The sequence below is a fragment of the Haliotis cracherodii genome, unplaced genomic scaffold (assembly GCF_022045235.1).
Source record: "Haliotis cracherodii isolate W230 unplaced genomic scaffold, xgHalCrac1.p SCAF_15, whole genome shotgun sequence".
In the NCBI taxonomy this organism is placed as follows: domain Eukaryota; kingdom Metazoa; phylum Mollusca; class Gastropoda; order Lepetellida; family Haliotidae; genus Haliotis; species Haliotis cracherodii.
In genome coordinates this window covers 17,566,634-17,587,540 of record NW_027266270.1, presented here as the reverse complement: position 1 = coordinate 17,587,540, position 20,907 = coordinate 17,566,634, and the positions used below count along the sequence as shown (strand labels likewise).

The window sequence follows — 20,907 nt, the reverse complement described above, 5'->3', positions numbered from 1 at the left end:
GATTTCTTTTAATGGCTGCCTTAACACTGTCAGTGTATCCTTAGGGCATTGTAGTTCTCTCGCTGTGATGAACCTACGTATAATTGCAACAATACACTAACATACTGCTGGTGGAGACTGCAGTCCGTTGTCGAATCAGGAAGGCGATTCCAACTTGATAACGGTGCAAGAACCTACTGACTTCAAAACGTCGCTAAATGTGGGGCACGGGTGGCCCAGTCGTCTCAGGCGCCGCAATTCGCTGTACAGAGTTGCGTCCCTTGGGCACGCCAGAAACCTATGATTGTGGGTTCGAATCCCTGTTCGCCCCGATTATGTTTCCAGGTTTGTCAGCACCATATCCGTGCTCGTGGGTTTCACCGAAGTGGTAAACGTCTGAGACCTGCATCACTTCGGGCTTTCCTCCCACATTAAGCTGACACGCCGTGATACTCGTAACTGCAATACTGTTAAAAGCGGCGGTAAACCCAACTCACTCACTCACTCATTCACACGCTAAATGCAATAAACCAGAAGTTGTTGTCCCGTTATTAATGTTACGAGTCATTGAACTTGAGCGTTTTTTAGATGTGTGTGCCCTTTATCCATGACGTTAAAATGGCTACGCTTGTCTTCTGCTACCCAACTTCAATTCGGGCAACCAATATCGGATGCTGCGTGACTGACATTTTCACTGTTGATTTCGTTGAGATTTTGATCTTTTCAATACATTTTACTTGATGCATCTATCCTTTGTGGCTTTTAAACGAGAGTGATTTTAAACTATGTTTTTCTTTTCTTTGGTCGTCAGTTTATTTAAGAAATTAACGTCGAGCTAATTTCTTATGTGACATATCAACATTATGTACATCCTCTTTAAGGATGTTGATTAAAATGTGCAAGGTTAATTTCAATAAGGTTGACTCCCTAAATAGAATCTGACCTTCGAAATGAAGGACAGATCCATTTTATGAACAGGTGGGTTACGTTTGGTATTTCACAATCCTCGGGTCGATTATCTGTACCTTTTCTCCTAATACCCATTGACATGTCTCTCCTCTGCTACATCTATGGGGAACAATTCTCCAGACACTTCCCTCTAAAAAATAATGGTTAAGCGTTCGCTCGTCACGCCGAAGACCCGGGTTCGATTCCCGATAAGGGTACAAATGTGTAAAACCCATTGCTGGTGTCCCCTGTCGTGATATTGCTGGAATATTGCTTAAAATAACGTCGTCGAAAATATGACGTCATCAAGTTGCGAGCGCATATCCAAATATCCAGAAAAGACCTCATGATAGAACAATGTTTTATCATCCAAAACTGGCTCCCACAGGACATATCGCTTGGGTGAGATCAAGCGATATCTACACTGTAGATATCGCTGCAATGAAATTGCATCACAATGCTTTGCAGACCATTGTGACGTCATTGGTTACCACTTTAGACACTGCTTATTACTGTCTACAAACTGAAAAAGTTGGAAGAATGATGTTGGATGATTAATAAAATCTCACCCTCGTGTCTGTTGATATCAAATATATCAACACTCGTTGATAAAAATGGAAAAAATCCTCGGCAAGCCTCGGAGTTTTCCCACTTTTATCAACTCGTGTTGATATATTTGATATCAAAAGACACTTGGGTGAGATTCTCTATTTATCGTGAAATATACCACGCTTCGTTCTTCATTGCTCTTTCTGATTTACCGCGTAGCTGTCTTATATGTAGCAATACTTTCATGGTTTCCCACAGAAATGTGGAGGTAGTTTTCTGATGTTAATGGTGTGGTGGCTGACATCTACAGTGGCCTGTTCTACTGTTCAATGCTGGTCCCTAAACAGACCCGCGGTAAGATAGTAGCGATGGAGCTAATCTCTTTTCAGGATTTCATAGCGTACAACAATGGTAAACACTCATTCCGTTGGAGGGGGATGTCGGATGCAAGTCGGACCCCACTAATTACTATGGAGGAAACACAAGAACGGCCATTGGTCACCTGGGGTCAACTAATCTAGAGAATTTCCGCTCGACTAAAGGGTCCAGTCTACCGGGGGAGGAGGGGGGGGGGGGGGGGGGGGGGGTTAAGCATAATAATGACAGGATCAGGGCGTCTCCATGTACAATCAGGGAATATATGCGGGATAGTCTAGTGATTCAGGCCTTAGTTCAAGTCGAATAGCGGGTTCGAATCTCCCTATGGATTTATTACTGGTACTGCCACGGGCTGTTACTAGACTATTGCTGAACGGGACCAGATGCACGTTCTCTCTGATAAAATCAAGAATTGGAATGCTTATAATCGTGAAATGTTGTTTATGTGGAAGTATCGTTATTACACGATTAAACAGTACGGCATCATTAGAGTTGTGTATCTGGCTCGTGCCATTTTAACAGTCGGCGTTGCTCATTAATAGATAAAAGTTTATTTTGTTGAATATGTGTGTGGTATTTTGTTATTAGTTCTCTGGAAATATTCTGGAACACAATATATAACATCTATCACTAACTGTTGTGCATTTTTTTGGCGTTTCTCAAAAGTCAGTCACTACCACAAGCGGGTTCCCCCAAGAAACGTCCACACATTGCACCTGCATTAGGAATAGAACCCTGGTCTTCGCCTTTTTCAGCGAACTCATTAATCACTGGGCTGCGCCACCTTTTTGTTTGTTATTTAATTTGCTATACGCTTTAAATATTAGGCGACACCATCGTTATGTTTCTTTACGTGTTATACGCTTTAAATATTAGGCGACACCATCGTTATGTTTCTTTACGTGTTATACGCTTTAAATATTAGGCGACATCATCGTTATGTTTCTTTACGTGTTATACGCTTTAAATATTAGGCGACACCATCGTTATGTTTCTTTACGTGTTATACGCTTTAAATATTAGGCGACATCATCGTTATGTTTCTTTACGTGTTATACGCTTTAAATATTAGGCGACACCATCGTTATGTTTCTTTACGTGTTATACGCTTTAAATATTAGGCGACACCATCGTTATGTTTCTTTACGTGTTATACGCTTTAAATATTAGGCGACATCATCGTTATGTTTCTTTACGTGTTATACGCTTTAAATATTAGGCGACATCATCGTTATGTTTCTTTACGTGTTATACGCTTTAAATATTAGGCGACACCATCGTTATGTTTCTTTACGTGTTATACGCTTTAAATATTAGGCGACATCATCGTTATGTTTCTTTACGTGTTATACGCTTTAAATATTAGGCGACATCATCGTTATGTTTCTTTACGTGTTATACGCTTTAAATATTAGGCGACATCATCGTTATGTTTCTTTACGTGTTATACGCTTTAAATATTAGGCGACATCATCGTTATGTTTCTTTACGTGTTATACGCTTTAAATATTAGGCGACATCATCGTTATGTTTCTTTACGTGTTATACGCTTTAAATATTAGGCGACATCATCGTTATGTTTCTTTACGTGTTATACGCTTTAAATATTAGGCGACATCATCGTTATGTTTCTTTACGTGTTATACGCTTTAAATATTAGGCGACATCATCGTTATGTTTCTTTACGTGTTATACGCTTTAAATATTAGGCGACACCATCGTTATGTTTCTTTACGTGTTATACGCTTTAAATATTAGGCGACATCATCGTTATGTTTCTTTACGTGTTATACGCTTTAAATATTAGGCGACATCATCGTTATGTTTCTTTACGTGTTATACGCTTTAAATATTAGGCGACATCATCGTTATGTTTCTTTACGTGTTATACGCTTTAAATATTAGGCGACATCATCGTTATGTTTCTTTACGTGTTATACGCTTTAAATATTAGGCGACATCATCGTTATGTTTCTTTACGTGTTATACGCTTTAACAATAAAGGCGACATCATCGTTATGTTTCTTTACGTGTTATACGCTTTAACAATAAAGGCTACACCATCGTTATGTTTCTTTACGTGTTATACGCTTTAAATATTAGGCGACATCATCGTTATGTTTCTTTACGTGTTATACGCTTTAACAATAAAGGCTACACCATCGTTATGTTTCTTTACGTGTTATACGCTTTAACAATAAAGGCGACACCATCGTTATGTTTCTTTACGTGTTATACGCTTTAACAATAAAGGCGACACCATCGTTATGTTTCTTTACGTGTTATACGCTTTAACAATAAAGGCGACACCATCGTTATGTTTCTTTACGTGTTATACGCTTTAAATATTAGGCGACACCATCGTTATGTTTCTTTACGTGTTATACGCTTTAACAATAAAGGCGACACCATCGTTATGTTTCTTTACGTGTTATACGCTTTAACAATAAAGGCTACACAATCCTTGCGTTTATTTTAAAATGTGTTATACAATTTATTTATCTAAGAAACCCATCGGCCACGTTAAATGATGACTAATTATCAGCTGAGATAACTGATGTACCGACGCAAGTTTTGAAAATGTTACGCAATTGTTGTGGTTCAACCAGAGATTGACTTCCCATTCTGCCTGCAGCCCCAATTTGGCTACAGCACTAAAACAACATAATACGGTCTGATGATGCTCAAACATGGATACACGAGTGACGTGTTCGGCTTGTGTCCGGCTGAAGTAATGTGAAATTCGGTTGGCAATGGGATAGGGGGTCGTTCTCATCTGGAAAACACCAAGCAATTGGACACGGTGTTATTCGGGTCATAATAGGGTCACGTCACAAGGGAGCTGTTATCTGGGAGTGATATATATCAGATCAGGGTCGCAGCGCCCAGTGAGGTGAGGTGAGGTGAAATGGGGTTTAACGTCGCGTCCACGATTATTGCACTTATATAGCGACGTGCATGTACGTGTGTGTGTGGCTGCTTGTACTAGTCCGGACTGATGCCGATTTATAGTGCTAGCACACTGAGATACCATGCCGCAGTTTAACATGAATACCCCACTCAGACACAGCCCACGGTATACTGACTCCGAGCCGACCAGTCCTTGTTTTAGCCTGTTAATGCCGAGCGCCAGACAGGGTAACAACAAGTACAATCTTGTAACGTCTTTTGGTGTGACGCGGCCGGGGATCGAACCCCGGACATTCGCTCTCCGGGCGGACGCTCTACCACTAGACCACGGAGGCGGTCCGCAGCGCCCAGTGCTACCGCTGATTACCGTAGCTACATGTGTGATTGTCACTCATGGCATGTCGGCTCATCACAGGAGGGCGGTGTTAGGTCAAGGTGACATATGCCTTAAGGGCACTGTTGATAAGATGTCGGCATCGGAGCATGGTATAACATCAGAATGGCGTTGCAATGTCGGGCTTATCGTCACTAATCTGGATTATATTGCAGTATTTCATGCCTACATTATTAAATTACCTCTCTCCATATCTATGCTTTCTTTTTCTTTCGTTGTTGAATCGAGGATCCGGAGTTTGTTATTGTTTCCTGTGTGTCTTTTGAATTCGTAGCTACATTTCCCACCTCTCACATTATATATATTATGTATATATTTTGTTTATATTGTATATAGTGTGTCTGGCTGGACGTACTCCATACACCTTTTGTCTTATGTGCATCGATTTTATATAGTACATGTTGTGCGTGTGACACTTTAATAAACATTTTACAACAACAACTACTACTACAACTACTACTACTACTACTACTACTACTACTACTACTACTACTACTACTACTACGTACCCGTGCTCGTGGGTTTCACCGAAGTGGTAAACGTCTGTGACCTTCATCACTTCGGGCTTTCCTCCCACATTAAGCTGACACGCCGCGATATAACTGGAATACTGTTAAAAGCGGCGTTAAACCCAACTCACTCACTCACTCACTATACGGGTATTTTTAGCTGATTGTTGCGTAATTCCTCAGAAACCTTAAGCCTCGATTCGTGTATCGTTGTTGCCAACTATCTCGGATTGGCCCAACTCAGATCGTGCCAGTACACCCGCAAGTACGTCTGCACTGCCCGTGGGATACTGACGTTAGGAAAGATTGAGTGAGTTTGGTTTAAAGCCGCTTTTAACAGTATACCATTTATATCACGACGTGTCAGCTAAATGTGGGAGGAAAACCCGAAGTAACGCAAGTCTCAGACGTTTACCACTTCGGTGAAACCCGAGAGCACGGGTATGGTGCTGACAAACCTAGAAACACATGATCGGGGGGAGAACCGGGATTCGAACCCACAATCATAGGTTTCTAGCATGCCCAGTGGACACAACGCCATTAGTAAAGAAGTGAGGATGGCGATAATTTGATGCTCACAATATTATTGTTTATTATTGAACTGTTTTAATAGTCAATAGTATTTTGTAGATAGATTTACGTTCTTTTTGTATTTTTGTAACCTTTGACCCTTGTATTTTGCGAAGCATGAACCGTGTGTTATAAATGGTTGTTGTCATTTGAATAGTAATATTTACGTCTATGTTTAGAAATATTGTACTTGCAAAGAGATAGAAGATGAATACCATTTTTTGCTAGTCTGTCCATTGTATGCAAATATCAGAAAAGAATACATACATAACTATTTTTATCTGAATCCTAGAATAGACAAATTTTATATCCTCATGTCATCCCAAAATGAAACAGTCACAAAATATCTTTCAATGTATATATATCATGCAATGAACATCAGATCCTCTGCATTATAGGTGTGATATTTTGTTACGATATATGTAATTCCTATTGCACCCATTGCTATTGTATGTATATATGTACTATAGGCCTATGGCCTTTTCAGTACTTGAAATAAAGATTGATTGATAGTGTACATTTATGTAAACATTTTCTAGATTACAACATCAATACTACTACTACTACTACTGACGACGACGATGATGATGATGATGATGATGATAAGGTAAAACACAAACGATGATATTATTGTTGTTGTTGTATTATTTATATTATTTTCAAGTTGCTGTGTAGTTGTTGCTTTTGTTGTTGAAATCCAGTGTCGTAAAACAACAGAAACGAGTTGCCCCACCCGCCCGAGAGGTTGTTGCCTTACTCTACGTCATCACCGCACGGACTGACATTGCTCAATCCTTTGCACACGGCCCGCAACCTGTCAAGCGACTTCGCAGAAGAGTCACACTTGCACGCAGCTTTCATTGGACCGTACGCTAAACTTGACTATCCAGGTAAGCTAAACTTGACGAGACTTTTAAATCAGTTGACAGCTTAAACAGAAACTAACATTTTGTCATAATCGTTTCGAACATCGACAACACACGCTCCCGGAGCTGAGAAATAGTTTGTACAAGACGGTACACAGCCAAGCCCCAGCTGCTTCGCGTATACCGTCAACCCGTTATTACACGGATCTAACCACCTCGGAGAATATGCCTTCCGGGCGCAGTCAGACTGTATCCTATTGTTGTTTAGCTGTATCCAGGCAAGTCTTCCTGGTCAGACATCGCCATTGTACATCCATCTCCATGTCGTGTTCACGCGTAGTTGTAGCAGGGCGTACATCGCCAGGTTTTAACATAGAGTATACGCTCGTGATTATATCTAGATGAAGGATGTGTGTTCGGTACATTTCCCCTTTGCATAGACATATTGATTTAGATTATTTTACATTAATATTGCATTACGCAATGTCATAGAATTTGTTCGAGTTGGATAACATCAGTAATAATTAATGTATAACACATATTAGTCGTGTGTTATTGTGACATATCCTTGCCTTACGCATAGCTTGATTTTCATCGAACTCTATACAGCCGTTGATTCACATCCTAGCGGTGTAAATGGTATGATGTTTGTTATCTGTATAGTCGTTTGTTCTTCAAATGTAAGTCTCACTAATTTAATGTTCACGAAAATGTCTGACACAGTTCCCAATGTTTACATACTTGTTACCCAGACCCTATGACAAGCCGGACACCTCAGCCATCAGCCATGAATCATCATCGCTACTAAAAATAGCAATTGCTTCAAATCGTGTTAGCAGTAAATTTCGACGAGACACAGACATACGTAATTTGTCTCCGCCTGAGCGACATTACGACAAAGTCAAAACATTCTTAAACAATTTCGTGTGTCGGCAATTTTCATGTGGACTTCACGTTTGTCGAATCACCTACTGATAAGCCGATTTACGAAAATCCACCCAAACACGTAACGACCACAACAGGTTTAAGCCTTGATGAATCGATGTGGAATTATTACTAAGTTGTCCCGTCGCTTTATGGCTGAAATAATGCCGATGCGACGACACATTTTATCATTACCAGTAGTAGTAGTAGTAGTAGTAGTAGTAGTAGTACCTGGGAGAATGCACGGGACGGTGTGAGGTCATCACCTCGGGACAGGTATTAGGTAATTATCTCGGGACAGGTGGTAGGTAATAACCTCGGGATAAGCCATTTCACACATGGTCAAGAATATTTTCTAAGTTGATCATCATTTTACCTGTAAAAGTACATTCTAAGGGTAACGCATTCCCGACAGTGCTTTAGTATTATTGTTATCGTTATATATATAGATATAGATAGATATACACAAAAATGAGGTAAATGTTCACTCGGTGTACATGTAATATGTAATAAAATAATAAAGTCCACGTTGGTCCATCATCTTCTTATATATATATATATATATATATATATATATATATATATATATATATATATATATTTACATGTGATGATATATTAGTATATTAGCATCATGTATGATATGTTCCGGTGATAGTTAAGGTGTAGTTGACTTGCCTTTGTGTTTGTGACCGGTGACACCGGCGGAGCAGGATACGTTCACCTCTTCGCGAACACCTTGTATCATCACAATTTGATAGTGAGTCATAAACACATGCTCGTGATATAGTCAGAATTGCACAACCGACTCTGCTTTCATCACAGATTTCCTATGATTATTGCAACATGGGTCGAAATATATTTACTTACTGTGCGAGTGTTGGGAATTTAACAAGCAGTGTTTTTTTAAAAAAGAGTATCACATAATATAATTAAGAGTATTAGCTTCAAGAAGCTGTCATTCTCCGTTGTTTTATCGATGTTAATATTCGCTGTAGCAGTTTTTAAAATACCCGCCTGGCCGACAGTCCGAGACGGTCTATTTTGCTGACGGGCGATTAATTTTGAAAAGTTGCACGCCCGATTGTCTGTCTGTTATTGTATTCCCTAAATTCCCTAAGATTTTATTCAGTTTTTATAAGAGGTAATTAACTGTAAACGTTTAACACATCATTGATGAATAAAAATTCAACGAGTTAAAGTTACGACGTTGACATTACAGTCCACCAGTTTATCGTCATTTCCAGAGAACTGACATTAAACAGTACTGTTTTTATGTTTACCCTTTTGTTATGTTTTGTTTGTTTGTCTTGAACCTTCTGGACTGGCAACATTGTATCTGGTCTGGTAACTTTGCCAAGTTGCCAGTCCGGCTGTCTACCTGACTGAACTTTTAGGTAATCTTATACACTGCACTGTAGGCTATGTTACACGCCCGTGATATCTTCGTTAGTAAACTCTGTTAAGCAGGAAACCTATAAGTCGAGATGTGTTTTCTGCTGAAGATGACAGGCATATGTACGTGATGCAAACACGCTCAGACTATCGATTATATAATATTTTCAAGCGTGTCGTGTCATGGCTCACTGATTCTCAAACGCCCTTTGAAACCACTCACGAGAACGAGACTTTCGAAGACGTTTAGAGTGACGTCTTAAAGGAAACGAGAGTGGGAAAGCGGCCAAAAACTCTTTATACGACCATTTATGGAAACACGATACTTAATCTTTTTATGTGTCTAACTGCTATGTCAGACTACACGCTCAGTGCCTGTAGAGGCGTCTTGAACAGTACGTAGCTGTGAAGATATAGGAAGGAGTTTAAGTAGGAGTGAGTGAGTGTGTGAGTTGGGTTTAACGCCGCTTTTAACAGTATTACAGTTATATCACGGCGTGTCAGTTTAATGTGGGAGGAAAGCCCGAAATGATGCATGTTTCAGGCGTTTACTACTTCGGTGAAACCCATGAGCACGGGTATGTTGTGACAAACTTAGAAACATAATCGGGGCGAACCGGGATTCGTACTCCAATCATAGGTTACTGGCGTGTCCAAGGGACGCAACTCTGCACAGCGAATTGCAGCGCCTGAGACGACTGGGTCACCCATGCCGGTATGCTACAGACAGCTCTTCTAAAGAAGAATACATGTTTCCTGTGCTTGGTACTGTGTATGTGAGTGAGTATGGTTTTACGCCGCTTTTAGCAATATTCCAGAAATGTCAAGGCGAGGACACTAGAAATGACTATCACACATTGTACCAATTTGGGAATTCGAACCCGGGGTGAAGAGCGAACGCTTAACCACAACTTTACCCACTGCTCATAATGTAGGATGATAGCGCGAAGTGATGCAACTCCAGCCTTTGGTGTTGACATTTCACAACTTTTGATATACAATCGAGCATGCTCTTTCTACCAAGATTTCAAAGAGCGTCGGGGGGCACAGGTGGCCCAGTCGTCTGAGGCGACGCGATTCGCTATGCAGAGTTGCGTACCTTGGGCACGCCAGAAACCTATGATTGTGGGTTCGAATCCCGGTTCGCCCCAATTATGTTTCTAGGTTTGTCGGCACCATACCCGTGCTCGTGGGTTTCACCGAAGTGGTAAACGTCTGAGACCTGCATCACTTCGGGCTTTCCACCCACATTAAGCTGACACGCCGCGATATAACTGTAATACTGTTAAAAGTGGCGTTAAAACCAACTCACTCACTCACTCAAAGAGCGTCATACTCTTGCTCAGAAGTTGTATGATCAAGGTTACATCATTCAAGGCCTCAGCAAAACAGTTTAAAACAGTTTTATTGTAGACGTGTGGAGGATATGTGTAAATGTGACGTATCACTGACAAAAATGATGTCCGATGCAATTCCCTATTTTGACTTGTACCATATGTTCCCGTGTTTTTTCAGGTGTACAATTGACTTGCATTTGCATGTGTTTGTAACGGGTGCCACCGATATTTTACCAGCAGGATACGCTCACCTTCATCACTGTTTGATAGTGATTCATAAACACATGCTCATGATACAGTCGGAATCGTACACTCGACTCTGCCTTTAGCCGAGATTTCTATTAAATAGGAAAAGGGTTTTGTTAGAAGTATACCGTGCAATTTTCAATTTGTTTCTTTTTCGGAAAAACCGTTTAGTTGAACACGTTAAAAAATATTTTATTTTCAACAAACATCACTATTATTCCTGAAAAATGTACGTTCAGGAAATAATCGTAATCAATACGTTTTATAAAGAATAAGCTATATCTAGTTAATGATTGAAGGAGATTTTAGTTGCTAAATATCTAATCTAAATGAAATAAGGCTTAATAATGTTACGCGGAAGTTATATTATACAACAGCAAAATTATCTTTATTGATTTTGTTGAATGACAATGGCTCAGTAACAGTAACATGGCAGCAATCGTTGTCCACTCTCGTGTCTCAGTAAGCCCCGAAATCGATATCAACAAGGTGCATGGCAACGTCAATAATAACATTTTGTGTAATTTCCTGGCTCGTCATTGTGCTACGTGTCATGTAATAGGCATGTACACATATTAATTACAGCACCGAGAGCACGCACACTGAAACACTAATAGCGATTTCACTGCCGTACAGCAGACCCGTGAAGATCCGGGGTAGAATAGGTCTACAGCAGCCCGCGCTTGCCGTAAAAGGCGACTAGGCTTGTCGTAAGAGATCTAGACGACTAACGGGATCGGGTGGTCAGGCTCGCTGACTTTGTTGATGCATGTCATCGTACCCCATGCTTGGATCGATGTTGGATCGATGTCCATGATGTCAATCACTGGATTGTCTTGTCCAGACTTGATTATATACAGACCGCCGTCATGTAGGTGGGAATGCTGCGTTATACAACAATAATATACAAACTAGCATGTCCACAACTTAATGTCTGACACCACCAATTATTGCGATGTAACTAGGTTCCATTATTGCGGTACCAGTGTTAAACGTCTACGACCTGTATCACCTCGGGCTTTCCTCGGCTATTATCGGCGTTAAACCCAACTCACTCACTCACTCACTCATTTCATTTTTACAAGCAAGTGAATAAAGGTTTACATCGCTTTTAGCAACATTCAAGCCGTATCTTTGCGTAGGGGGCGGCGGTCGGGTAGCCTAGTGGTTAAAGCGTTCGCTCGTCACGACGAAGACCCGCGTTTGATTCCCGACAGGGGTACAATATGTGAAGCCCATTTCTGGTGTCCCCCGCTGTGATATTGCTGGAATATTGCTAAAAGCGGCATAAAACCATACTCACTCACTTTGCGTAGGAGGGGAGGAAATGGTTCTCACATCGTACCCCCGTGGGGACTCCAAGCTCAATGGCCACAATTGTGTCAGCGAAAACCCAACCCTTATCATGTTTAAAGGCTTTTGTCGAATGCCAGTGCCGCCCTGATTATTTTTCTAGGTTTTCAGTTCAATAGCCGCGCTCTTGGGTCTCGCGTATAAACCTGCACTACTTCGGCCTTTCTTGAGTGAGTGAGTGAGTATGGTGAGCCGCCTTTAGCAATATACCTGCTATGATACGCCGGAGGGACACCAGAAATAGGCTACCCATGATAGGAATAGAACCCGCGTCTTCGGCGTGACGAGCGAACGCTTTAACCACCAGGCTACCCTCACCGCAAGCTTCCACAATGCGCTGTCACGCCCTGATATAACTGAAATACTGGCTCAAAACCGAGTTATCTTAACCTCACCCACTCACTCACTTGATGTCGGACACATGACGATGGGAAACGCACGTAATAATCATGGATCGGGGCCCTAAGGAATGTGCAGAGTTGCATCCCTTCGCTGCGTTATGGATCCGATTCATACATTTTGTCTGATTATGGACCCGTAAAGATCCGGGTAAAGATTATATCTTTAGCTACCCGTGTTTGCCGGAAGAGGCGACTATGCTTGTCATGAGAGGCGATTAACGGGATCAGGTGGTCAGGCTTGTTTGATGCATCTCATCGAATCCCATTGTCAATTGTCCGGACCAGACTCGATAATTTTCAGACCGCTGTCACATACAGTAAACTACGGTTATAACGAACACGCTTATAACGAACTTACGGATATAACGAACTTACTTTTTTGGTCCCGACTATTTGCTGTAGTTATGCTGTATATATGCTTATAACGAACTACGGTTATAACGAACTAAAATTAGTAGTCCCTTTGAGTTCGTTATAACCGTACTTTACTGTAGCTGGAAATGGCGTTAAACAAGAAACAAACAAACAAACAAAACCATATGGTAAATTTCACCAAACTGGCAACTGTTGACCACAGGGGCACCGTTTCACAAAGTGATATTGGCGCTATGATTGTCATAAGTCTGTGTTAAGTATGGGAGTAAATTATATATAACGATTGTCGTTGAGCTACGGTCGCTTTGTTATACGGGGCCTAGGTAGAGCGACGACTGTTAGTAGTCTTGTTTAAAAGTCTTGTATAGTTACGATAAAAAAAGCGCTACGGTCTCTTTTGTGGAACGTGTATTTAGGTATTTTCCTTTCACATACAAGTGACCGAGAAAGTGTTCAAAGTAGAGTTCCGAACTCACTCACCTGACGTAATCTATATTTATCTGAATTCATACTTGGCATTGAACACACACACAAAATTAATGACGAAAACAACAGTTGACTCGGTGGCTGTAGTTTTCTTAGATATAGTCAAGGGTAAACACTGATTGCGGACACGTGTTCAGTTTTCCATCGTTTGCGTTTTGGCGCTGTAACCGGATATTTAGAAAAATATGAATACACAATGCCATTTAGAAAGTGGTCAAATGTAACTAATGTTATATTTGGGATAACACTTTCTTAGTAAAGTACATATTCTAGTACTTTTTTGGATTGAGTCCCGTCCGGGATTCGAACCCACACCTGCCAGGGTGAGGCACCTAATCGCCAGCACACAAAGTCAGCGATCTAACCCACTCAGCCACCGAGCCTTCCACAAAAATGTAAGTCCGACAACTGGTTATCCCAAATATAACATTAGTTACATTTGACCACTTTCTAAATGGCATTGTGTATTCATAGCTTTCGGCCATGGGAGCCGTGCCAATTTACACTTGTCAGGGGGGTACTCAAAGTACGTGATCTAGACCACCAGTTGTCGGACTTTCATTTTTGTGGAAGGCTCGGTGGCTGAGTGGGTTAGATCGCTGACTTCGTGTGCTGGCGATTAGGTGCCTCACCCTGGCAGGTGTGGGTTCGAATCCCGGACGGGACTCAATCCAAAAAAGTACTAGAATCTGTACTTTACTAAGAAAGTGTTATCCCAAATATAACATTAGAAATAATAACCCGCTATTATCCATCGTTTTGGGACATGGTGGGGATTATTCTATCTTGGGTTCGAATCTCATATTCGCGTTGATTATTGTTACTGCTCCATCCCCATGCTAATGATTTTCACCAAAAAAGTGGACGCCTTAGACCTACATCACTGCAGTATTTCTCCCAATAACGCGCAGTGATATAATACTGTTCAAAGTGGCGTTAAACCCAACTCAATCAAATAATTATTAGTTCAACAATTAAGGTTTGTGAGTCACGCTATTCTGCAAACTGAGTTCTAAAATTAGAATAAATTCATGAACATCGTCAACTGTCAACTTCGCCCAAACGCAGCTCTTCGTAATGTGGTTCACATGCCGACGATCTCTCTATATGTCTTGGTTGCCGTGCGATATTGATTGACAATATTGACTATGGTAGGGTAGGATAGGTTGGGGATAGATACCGATGTAGTGAAAGAAATGTAGATAAAGGTTAACTTGATTATAGATTGAAAGGTCCAGACATGCATTCACCGCCCGGCGTTCACAGTCCGGGAATAGCCCACAAGGTGGTGTGACCCCGATACCTGCTCCTGTAAACATACGGTGTGGCATCTCTACAGAAGGCAGTAATCAAGTATTGATTGTCGGCAACGAGTTGATATATCTTTAATATCTTCCCGTTGTGTAAATCTAATAGGGCAAAGCAATCTGATAACGAAGCTGTTCAACGTAACCGTCGCTTCCTTTCTAAAAACTTAAAAAATATTATTTGTGATTTTGATTTTAGTAAAATACCCTCTATACACGCTCCTGGTACACTTGTAGATTTGTTCTCCAAATTCTATACGAAACACAGTAACCTTTTCTTATATGAAACCAAAGAATGATACCGATTATTTATTTAACAGCGTTTGTCCTACATTATCTCGTGGAAGACTCCAAAGGCGCTTATCAAATATGAATGACCAGTCGTATTCGAAATTCTTTACCTATGGAGTTGTCTCCCCTGGCTTAAGTAGGATACGCTGGTTGAGCATTACAAGTTGTATAAACTCTCTCAGTATCTTTGACATTAAGTGGACGCATTCCTGTTCTTACTGAAACATAAGATTATCATGCAATTGAAAAAAGGCAGTGTCTATTTAGTCACTAAGTCGTCTCTTAAGACAAGAATGGGTTGGTGAAGACCTATTCTAGCCCTGATCTTCAAGGCTATTATGTCAGTGTAAGCACATAGACTTCTCGCCATGAAAAGGCGGTATGCTTCGTTATCTTCTCTCCATCCTCAGCTGCTCCCGCGTCCGTTCTCACTACAGAGCCCTAGGCCTTTATCTACGTAGAATTGTATTTCGTTAAGACCTTGCTAAATGACACCACTCAGGCGACCCAGATACAGTGTAGATTTGAAAAGACATTTTTAAACTTTATTAATGAATGACGTACAACTTCATCTGTCACGTAAATAACACGCGGTTGTCGGGGCAACGTGTGTGGTCTACAGATCTATATTTAGCATTCGTCACCACTCGCCCCTTTCCGTAACCTGCAAGAAGATCGGCTTGTACCGGAATAACAGGAGTTGGTCACGAATGCTCTATTTCGGTAATGTCATTTAAATTTAATTTCATCGCTTTGGAAACGCAAGGAAATAAGTCAAGAAGCATCATTCAAAGCATCGTCCTGAGGCAAGAGTATTCACTAGCCTGTATGAAAGTCTAGTTTTCACCAGAATTTGACCCTTAAAGATCCCGGTTCGAATTGATTTTCAGCAACCCATGTTTATCGTAAGAGGCGACTATCGGGATCTAATGGCCGGGCTCGGTGACTTGGTTGATGCATGTCATCGTATCCCAATTGCGTGGATTGATGCTCATGATCACTGGATTGTCAGGTCGAGACTCGATTATTTGCAGACCGCCGTAGTACAGCTAGAATATTGCTGAGTGCGGCGTTAAACAACAAACAAAAACAAGACTGATATAGGCTAGTGACACTTTTTGCTCGGGAAGATGCATTCGGATGCTTATGTGACAATTCGTTACCTCAACGGTATAAAAGAACAGAAAGACATCGAGTTAACGACCCCCATCAGTTTTGTTGCCTCTGTTGTATTACTGTATTCAAATATAATCAACAACGTAGATCAAAGAAGCAAAACTACCTTAGAAACCTGTTTTTTATCTTTCCGTTGTTCTTTGTTTAGACAAGGCACACATCACCCTGCTACCGTCTTGTTGACGCCATGAATAAACAAAGATTGTCTGAATGGTTACCTGGCAACCACCACAATGGGAAATATGCATGTATATTTCCCCAACGTGTATACTCCCAAGTGTACATTCTACTTAAATAGACCATCAGTGGAATCAATACTGCTTTAATAATATACGCGAGATATCGAACGTTTGGAAATTATAGCACTGTTTCTGTATCTGGTCTAGAAAGAGGTTCCTGGTAATGTGTACTCGGTTTGGTTTACAATGAATATATTCTTACAAAGGTTGTTTTGAATATTAGGTTACAGAGGGCAAGTTGGGTTTAAGGTCGCCTTTGAGAGTATTCCAGTTGCGGGAGGAAAGCCCGAAGTGATGCAGGTCTAAGACGTTTAACTTCTTTTGAAGATCCACGAGCTCGGATGTGGAGTGACAAATCTATAAACATGATCAGGGCGAATCGGGATTCGTACTCACAATCATAGGTTACTGGCGTGCCCAAGGGACGCAACTCTGCAACGCGATTTGCAGCGCCTCAGACGCTTGGGTCACCACCCCCTTATATTTATCGAGGGGGCAAAACATGGCGTGTGATTAACTTAACAAGCGTTACTAAGGTAGGAGCTCGTGCATATCACACAATGACGGAAACTATCCGGTATTAAGTCCATAATGGTCCATATAAAGTATCATCCTTGTTTTCAGTTGCCAACACTTTAAGCAAGAATGGAGAACAAATCTGCTCAAGGGCCACTTCCCGGCTATTCGGACCCCGCCCACCCCACGGCTGGGTACGGCCCTGCTCAACCTGGGTACGCTCCTGCTCAACCGGGATACGGCGCTCCCCAACCCGGGTACGGCGCTCCCCAACCTGGGTACGGAGCCCCACCCCCCGCGTACGGCGCCCCACCCCCCGGGTATGCACAGACAAACACCAGTGAGTATAGTATTACTTATAGTTTCCTTGGTTGACTTGCAAGACCATGTGATGTTTGACTTTGAATATATGGGAAAATTGTACAATTACATGCATTAATGTTGGTTGAAAGATCATATTTTGTTTGACTTTGAATACATGAATACTAATTACATGCATTATGATAGTTGAAATACCATGTGCCGTCTGCCTTTATATATGAATATAAGTTATTACTTCTACATGTAGTTGAAGGATTTGGGATATTTTCTTTGAAAATATGAATACTGGTTGCTTGAGTTAGTATCAGTTGAAAGACCATGTGTTGTTTGACTTTGAAAATATGATTACTGGTCTCTTTAATAAATATCAGTTGAATGACTAGGTGCTGTTTGACTCAGAAAATATGAATACTAGTTGCTTGAGTTAATATCAGTTGAAAGTCTTAGACTATGTGCTTGAATATATGTATACATACTAGTTATTTGAATTTACAGTAATATGAAGACGTTCTTTTCCATAAATTGGGTCTTGATTTTTCATCCGTCAACATCAAGAAATGCCTATCAAACAAATAATCTCCACTTTACGGTATAACAAATTGGAGTATGACCAAAGGGTGTGTAACTTATGGGGCATAACCGATTCCTTATAATATGTATATATACTCAGCAAATGAAGTTAGGGATCATGTTTATTTTGGGGTATGACTAATGGGGTATGACCGATTATTTATAATCTGTATTTATACTCAGCAAAAGAAGTTAGGGATCATGTATATTTTGGGGTATGACTAATGGGGTATGCCTGATTATTTATAATCTGTATATATACTCAGCAAAATGAGTTTTTATACTCATGTTTATTGCGGGGATATGTTGTGGTGAAGACACAATTTCATAAGAATATCCCCAAAAATATTCATGATCCCTGGCGTTGTTTGTTCAATATATAAACAGTATGAGATATCTCAGTACCCCTAAGAAACGGCGAGCAGAGAGCCACATGATATGACACTGATCGCCTTTCTCCCTACCCCAGCCGTGGTGATGGCCCAGCCGTCAACGGTGTTGCTGCATCCAGCCCGACTGGGCGAGGCTCCCGTCCAGTTGCAGTGTCCCCGTTGTAACGCTCAGGTCGTTTCATCCACCTATTACGAGACGGGTTCCCTCACATGGCTGGCTGCTGGGATCATCTGTATTGTGGGGTAAGTCTTGTCACATCATCCTCGGTCGTCCAGGGAACATTGTACAAAGGTACCCCATCGTGTTTGACAGCAATAATTTCCAAGCATGTCAAACCCGATGCTACCCAATTTAGGCTTAAGCAATATTGTAATGTAATCACTGTCGTGTCTCCGAGTCTACAGCGAACAGTCGGATGTAACAAACACTTGGATGTAACGAACAGCCGCATATATAGAACAATTGTTTGTAACTAACAGTATTTAACCAACACTCTACTATAACAAACAGCTGGATGTTAGGAACAGTTGGATATAAAGAATGTTTGGACGTACCAAACAAACACACAATGGTAACAAACAGTTGTTTGATAGAAGCGGTCGTTTATATCAAACAGTTGGTTGTAGCGAACAATCCGATGTAACGAGCAGTCGCATATAATGAACGGTTGGATGTAACAAACTGTGGGAGTAAACGGATGGATGTAACGGGCAAATATAACTTACCGGTTTAAAGTTGGTACTATTCTTCTCTTTTTGGGGGGGGGGGGCGGTCGGGTAGCCTAGTGGTTAAAGCGTTGGCTCATGACGCCGAAGACCCAGGTTCGATTCCCCATATGGGTACAATGTGTGAAGCCCATTTCTGTCCCCGGCCGTGATATTCCTGGATTATTGATAAAAGCGGCGTAAAATCTCACTCACTCACCCACCCACCCACCCACCCACTCACTCACTCACTCACTCACTCACTCACTCACTCACTCACTCACTCTTCCATGATATTCCTGGGATATTGATAAAAGCAGCGTAAAAATCTCACTCACTCACTCACTCACTCACTCAATCTTCCATGATATTCCTGGGATATTGATAAAAGCGGCGTAAAATCTCACTCACTCACTCACTCTTCTTTGTTTTTGCCTTTGCAGATGCTGGGCTGGTTGTTGCCTCATCCCTTTCTGCGTTGATGGAACCAAGGACGTCATTCACCAGTGTCCAAACTGCAAGAGCCAAATCGGAGCCTACCGGCGATTGTAAACCAACGGAAATGCCGCCCCCCGAACAGAAAGACAACTTCACCGTACCACTGAATGTGCCTAAGTCAACTTGCTGCTTTTCGGGGACAGGATGAGAGACACAAACTTGCACTATCTCCGAAATAATCCTAGATATTGATTCGCTGTGGAAGCCACCTGTCATATGGTCCCTACTTAAATTATATACATTTTGAAACAAAGTATAAATTCTACCTTTGCAGTTTCTTAAATACATATTCGGCAACACCCAAGGACCAAACTTGGTACACACGTGTTACCAATGAGGATTGTACTTATCACGCATGTAGATCTGATTTATACATGATGAGGGCCTCTTGTTATATAACGTACGCCCTGAATATGAATCTGTCTCATTTGAAATTTATTCAATGAGAGACTTGTAAATATCATACGGAAAGTACGTCTTATGTATAAAACGTCTTGCTCTTTATGCAGTACTTTTAATATGCTGAAGTAACCTGTGATAAAAAACACACTCACTATTCGTTATATTTGCAGTTTTTGTCACTGACTGTTTGCATACTGTTTGCAAATACTGAAAAAGCACCTGTTGTAACGCATTGTGTTAGTTTTATTCACTAATGTACTTTTGACAGGTTACCAAGTTGGTGGTAATCAAACGATATTATTCAGATTCTTTTTAGACTTCGCCTTCGTTTTGTTTCGATCTGTTATTATAGGTTCTTATATGTTTATATGCTACAATATACCCTTGGCGTGAGTTTTACACTATGGTCTTATTTTTTAGAACACATTTTATCTGGTTCTTAAGTATCCCAAAACACACCATGAGGAAATGGGCCTTTTAATAAAAACTTGAAATATTATACACTGAAGAAAAAGGTTGATGAATATGAATATTCATATGTTTTCGGAAATATGTTTCCGGTTTTTACCACAAAAATGTTCACGAGCTATAACTGTTCTTGCTCAATAGATAATCATGTCAATTTCAGAAAAGACGCATTTACTCAGATTTCGTCATACCTGACTTTTCTTTTCATTCAGATATTGCTCCTTTGGGGGGGGGGGGGGGGGGGGGGGGGGGGGTACTAAGTTGGAGTACTAAGTAAGGATAAGATATATGGATGAACAATTGTTATAAAGAAGATGTTCATCCATATATCTTGTCCTCACTTATATATTGCTCCTCAAGATATTTGCTGTAATGGACGACATTGGTAATAAACTTCAAGCA

The 20,907-nt window shown here is 40.9% G+C and overlaps 1 protein-coding gene across 1 annotated transcript; it reads left to right on the top strand.

Moving 5' to 3' along the window:
* Positions 1-7,038: 7,038 nt before the first annotated feature.
* Positions 7,039-20,736, top strand: LOC139462335 (lipopolysaccharide-induced tumor necrosis factor-alpha factor homolog). Its single transcript, XM_071243986.1, has 4 exons — positions 7,039-7,127; positions 17,258-17,489; positions 18,510-18,675; positions 19,581-20,736. The coding sequence occupies exons 2-4, from the start codon at positions 17,279-17,281 to the stop codon at positions 19,687-19,689; spliced, it is 486 nt and encodes a 161-aa protein (XP_071100087.1). The 5' UTR covers positions 7,039-7,127; positions 17,258-17,278; the 3' UTR covers positions 19,690-20,736.
* The last annotated feature ends 171 nt before the right edge of the window (positions 20,737-20,907 follow it).